Source organism: Agaricus bisporus, assembly GCF_000300575.1.
Source record: "Agaricus bisporus var. bisporus H97 unplaced genomic scaffold AGABI2scaffold_8, whole genome shotgun sequence".
NCBI lineage: Eukaryota > Fungi > Basidiomycota > Agaricomycetes > Agaricales > Agaricaceae > Agaricus > Agaricus bisporus.
This window is the reverse complement of record NW_006267371.1, coordinates 1027808-1033479: the sequence shown is the minus strand read 5'-3', so window position 1 is coordinate 1033479 and position 5672 is coordinate 1027808. Positions and strand designations below refer to the sequence as shown.

Sequence of the window (5672 nt, the reverse complement as noted above, 5' to 3'; positions counted from 1 at the left end):
AAAGACAAAGGAAAACAAAAGAAAAGCAGAAGAAATACGAAGGATAGAGGAACCAAGGGAATCAACACGGCAGTTGATGAAGGAAGCACGAGAGGAAGAAAAGAGGGAAAAAGCCTGACATGTCACACAAGCAATATGCAGGTTGGAAATTAGTTTCCTTCCCAAAGAAATCAAATTGGGGAACAGTGTTGCAATATAGATGCGAGGAGTGTGGAACCCAAACGTCGGAACACTTGCTGAGCAAACACAAATGCCCAGCAATGGAGGAAATGGCCTTGGACGAGTTTGGTATGCCATACGAAGGAAGTGATGACGAAGAGGAAGGGCCAACCATGGCCAAGATAGAAGCATATGAAAAGGAGCAGGAAGAAATCAGAGATGAGGAAGAGAGGTACGAACGGGTGAACAAAGCAGTAGGGAGATTCACCACTCCCAAAAACATCATCGAAGGGATCGCATTAGGAGTTGAGGCAGCATTCGCTAGGGAATTGGCACGTAACAGGCGTGCTAATGGTAGAGCTGAGGGGTTGGCACAACAACCCAAAGAGAAAGCTGAGGGGTGGGCGCAATCACCCGGTGACGTGGCTGACCGATTAAACGGGGATAAGGCAGAACGTCTAGAAGAAGATAACAGCAAGACAGCCACCGCGGGACAAGCGGAGGCTGGACAGGTACGTCCTAAACGGATAAGCGCCCAAAGGAAAAATAGGAGTAGAGAAGAAGGAGAGCAACTAGAAACGTGGGTGAGAGGGATGACAGAGGAAATGCCGGAAGAAGAAGAAATTCGAAGCATAGACTCGGTAGAGCAAGTAGTACCAAAACGGTTCCACAAGTTCCTTAAAGTATTCAAACAAAAGGAATCAGAGAGAATGCCTACTAGGAAACCATGGGATCATGCTATCGAATTAAAGGAAGATTTCAAACCCAAGAAAGGGAAAATATACCCCTTGTCGCCAAACGAAAGAGAAGAAGTCCAAGCATTCATCAAGGACCAACTCCGAAAGGGATACATTAGGCCTTCGAAATCTCCCCAAACCTCACCGGTATTTTTTGTGCCAAAGAAGGATGGAAAGAAGCGGATGGTACAGGACTATCGATTTTTGAACGATTGGACAATTAAGAACAATTATCCTTTACCTTTAATTTCTGAACTTATAGACACTATGGGTAGTAAACGATTATTCTCTAAGATAGATTTACGTTGGGGTTATAACAACATTAGGATAAAAGAAGGAGACGAGTGGAAGGCAGCCTTTACTACTTTCATGGGTGCCTTTGAACCCACTGTTATGTTTTTTGGACTTACAAATTCGCCTGCTACTTTTCAAACTATGATGAACGAACTTTTTAGGGACTTAGTAAATACGGGAAAAGTAGCTGTATTCATTGACGATATCTTGATAGGAACAGACGATGAAGAAGAGCACGATAAGGTGGTGGAAGAAGTATTGCAGAGGTTGATGGACAATGATCTATTCGCAAAACCAGAAAAATGCGAATGGAAACGAAGTGAAATGGGATTTTTGGGATGTATAATAGGGAGAAACGGAATCAAGATGGAGGAAAGGAAAGTGAAAGACGTAGTAGAGTGGCCAACTCCAAAATGCGTTAAAGATGTACAAAGATTCTTGGGATTGGCGAATTACTATCGACGGTTCATTGAAAAATTCGCCAGTATTGCAAAACCATTACACGCATTAACTAAAAAGGACAAGAAATGGAGTTGGGGAGATGAAGAAGAAGAGGCCTTTGGTACGCTAAAAGCAAGATTCACATCACATCCAATCCTAGTAGCCCCAGAATTGGATAAAGAGCTAAAAGTGGAATCTGATGCATCGGCTTACGCCACGGGTGGAGAGTTGGCAATGAAATGTGAAGACGGAAAATGGAGGCCGGTAGCATACATTTCCAAATCAATGACAGAGACGGAACGAAACTACGACATTCACGATAGGGAGATGCTGGGGATTATGCGGTGTTTAGAAGAATGGAGACACTTCCTGGAAGGGGCGAAACATAAGTTCGAAATTTGGACAGATCATCGCAATCTAGAATACTTCGCGAAGGCTCAACAACTAAATCGACGACAAGCCAGATGGGCCTTGTATCTATCTAGATTTAATTTCGAATTAAAATTCCGCCCAGGAAAGACAATGGGGAAGGCAGACGCATTGAGCAGAAGACCTGACTTTGAACAAGGAACAAAAGACGATAACAAGGATCAAACCCTGTTGAAACCAGAGTATTTCGCAATTCGAGCAATGGAAGAGGGTCATATGTTAATCAATGCGGAGGAAGAAGAAATATTAGAGGAAATCAGAAAATCCGAAGCAAAAGAAGATGACGTAGTGAAAGCGGTGGAAGAGATGAAGCGAGCAAAGGTGAAGTCATTGAGAGGAGACGAGTGGAAGTTAGAGGAAGGATTAGTACTGAAGGAAGGAAAAGTCTATGTGCCGAAAGATGAGACGTTAAGGACCAAGATCATTCGACTACATCACGATACTCCCATTGCTGGACACGGAGGACAATGGAAGACAGTAGAAATGGTGACGCGCAATTACTGGTGGCCAGGCGTCACTAAACAAGTCCAGAAGTACGTAGAAGGGTGTGATCAATGCCAACGAAACAAGAATCGACCAACACCGCCGGCAGGAAAATTAATGCCGAACCCTATTCCCACCAAACCATGGGCCGACGTATCCGTCGACTTCATAGTAAAATTACCAGAATCACAGGGAATGGACTCAATTCTGGTGGTGTGTGATCGATTCAGTAAAATGGCTCACTTTATCCCAACTACGGAAACAACATCAGCGCTAGGACTAGCCAAACTGTTCAGGGATCATGTATGGAAGTTACACGGGTTACCAGAAACGGTGATCTCAGACAGGGGACCGCAATTTGCTGCAGACTTTACAAAAGAGTTGAATAAAATGTTGGGAATTGATACTAGGTTATCTACGGCGTTTCACCCACAAACGGACGGCCAAACCGAGCGAACCAATCAAGAACTAGAACAATATCTCCGATCATTTGTCGATCATAGACAAACTGATTGGCCTGACTGGTTAGCAACGGCGGAGTTTTCCTATAACAATAAAGAACAATCGTCAACAAAGGAAACTCCATTTATGGTCAACGTGGGAAGACATCCAAGAACTGGCTTCGATCTTCGACGACAAGGCAATCACCCGGCGGCAGCAGACTTTGCGGACCGCATGAAACTTCAACACGAGGAAACTCAAGCGGCCCTAAAAAAGGCACAAGACGACATGCGGAGGTATGCGGATAGAGGCAGAGGAGAAGCGGTTAAGTACAAAGTAGGAGATAAAGTTCTATTGGCTACCCGGGACCTTCAAATCCAGGGACGACCTACCCGGAAACTTACGGAGAAGTTCATCGGACCATACACCATCAAGAAGATCATTTCCCCCAACGCAGTGGAAATAGATCTCCCCCGATCTATTCGGATTCATCCGGTGGTTAACGTCAGCCGAATAGTACTATATCGAGAACAAGTGGATGGACAAGGAAGTAGACCGGCACCGGCCGTAGAAATAGAAGGAGAACAGGAGTGGGAAGTGGAGAAAATCCTTAACGCCAAATGGCTCCGCGGAAAGAAGCGGTACTTAGTACGATGGAAAGGGTATACGGCAGAAGCAGACTCGTGGGAACCCGACGAAAACTTGGCTAACGCCAAAGAATTGATTACTGAATTCCACCAACTCTATGGGGAACTCAATAGGATACAGCACGTTCTACGTGACACCGGGTTCCAAGAAAGGGAACTACCTAATCGATTTACAGCCAAGACCTTATTCGGATGGGATGACAAACAGTTTGATGCCGAATATCTTAAGAAGTTGGAACGAAATTGGCGAACATGGAGGTCTTGAAGGGTCGTCTCCGGAGGAGCCGACTTTAAGGAGGGGGTACTGTTAGAACCTTGCCAGAATGTCACGGCGTCACGCTGTCACATCTGTCACATATTTTATTATGTAATAATCGCCCTCTGCTGCTACAGTTCGACGGAGGCTAAACTATCGGCATACTGCTAAAATGGCGCAAGCTACAGATTTACCAATTGAGCTCATTGATCTTATCTTTTCTTTCCTACCTCCGAACCATGCGGAGCAAGTACAGTGGAGGAGGGCCGCGGCGACTATTGGAAGAGAACCCCGACCAGACGGATGGAGGTTAGAGGATCGTAGGTGCGTAGTATGTGGAAGAGTGACGTTGATAATGTGGGACGAAGTATTGGAGAGACCCTGGATGTTGCAGCGATGGAATAACCCGGACTTCCGTCGTTGGGAACCGGTCCGGTTCTTTACGATGTGCCCGTGTGGAGAGGTAATGGCAACATACTTCGGCAGGGATTGGTACGAAAGGTTACGTCCTTAGATAGTTGTTTGTACTTGTGGACACTTTTATGGTTTGTTTGGACTTGTTGACGTTTTTATGATCAAAGTTGTTCTTGTTTACTTTCTTCTTACTCCACTCTTCTTTTCTCATGTCAAATGTATAATTAGTTTATTTTCACATACGTTGCTTCTTTTCTCGTGTCAATATATAAATAGTTACCTAGGGTAGTTGGTCTGTGCGCCATAGTCTAGGTATATAAAGTAGGTAGAAACTTGTAGAAGACTCCGTCGAGTTCTCTTAGGTTCACGCCTAATATAACTTTTGTCACTTTCCTCTATAGTTCTTAAGTTCAGGTGTGACCTGTGACATCACAGTCACAGTCGCCCTAACATCGCCCAGCTGCAGAACAACCCGCAACCGGGTCCACCAGGTCCACCAGGACCAGCAGGGGACGACGGAGAAACTCCCATCGTCCAAGTAGTCCCGCCACAAATTGATGTGGCAAGACCAAAAATATTCTCAGGAGATGGGAAGGAGCTGAGTGGCTTTATAACAGCATGCAAGATTTATTTAAGTTTGAAGATGGTAGGCAGGTTACAAGGAGATCAGATTACGTGGATATTGTCATATGTACAAGGAGGAGCTGCAGAATCGTGGAAGGAAAACATTATGGAGATGATCGAAGGTGGTGAAGAAGAAGCTCCAGCCCACACGGAGGAGCTTTTTGATAGTCTGCGAAACAATTTCGGAGATGCGGATGAGGAGAGTACGGCAGTAGGGAAGTTGAGATTGATCGAGCAAGGAAGCAAAAGCGCAGAAGAGCATGTACAGGAGTTCAAAAGGATAGCACGAGACAGCGGATACGAGGGACGAGCCCTCATCGAAGAATTCAAGAGAAGTTTATCAGGAAGGATTAGGAAGGCGCTGATGGAGTCAGAGAACCCACCAACTACCATCAGGAGTTGGTACGAGAGGAGCATGAAGTTGGATAGGCAGTGGAGGCAAGCAAAGGCGGAGGAAGACTACTATCGGCGGGGGCAAGCTAAGCCCCAACTACGAACCCACACTTCCAACAACACTTTCGTGAGGCCACAGCCTCAACGTCGAGATCCCAACGCGATGGATGTCGACACCGCCGCAGGACCCAGTCGAGGTCCTATCAAGTGTTACAAGTGTGGAAAGTTGAGCCATATGGCGAAGAATTGCTGGAGCAAGGCTCCGGCTCGAGATGTGCGAACATTAGATGTGGACGAGCAGCGGGACTATTGGAAGAGGATGTTCGAGGAAGAACAGAAGAATTTAAAAGAGTA

The 5672-nt window shown here is 45.7% G+C and overlaps 2 protein-coding genes across 2 annotated transcripts in view; both read left to right on the top strand.

Annotated features, from left to right (window-relative positions):
- Positions 1–260: 260 nt before the first annotated feature.
- Positions 261–735, top strand: AGABI2DRAFT_144649 (hypothetical protein; the record flags this gene model as incomplete). The annotated part of the gene is made up of 2 exons (XM_006463250.1): positions 261–675; positions 701–735. The coding sequence occupies 2 exons, from the start codon at positions 261–263 to the stop codon at positions 733–735; spliced, it is 450 nt and encodes a 149-aa protein (XP_006463313.1).
- A 3324-nt stretch (positions 736–4059) lies between these two features.
- Positions 4060–5672, top strand: part of AGABI2DRAFT_144648 (hypothetical protein) — a gene marked incomplete at both ends in the record, with an annotated part of 3027 nt that continues 1414 nt past the window's right edge. The window contains 3 exons of the mRNA XM_006463249.1: positions 4060–4207; positions 4256–4379; positions 4737–5515. Coding sequence (XP_006463312.1) covers positions 4060–4207; positions 4256–4379; positions 4737–5515 — 1051 coding nt within the window. The remainder of the gene's footprint in view (positions 4208–4255; positions 4380–4736; positions 5516–5672) is intronic.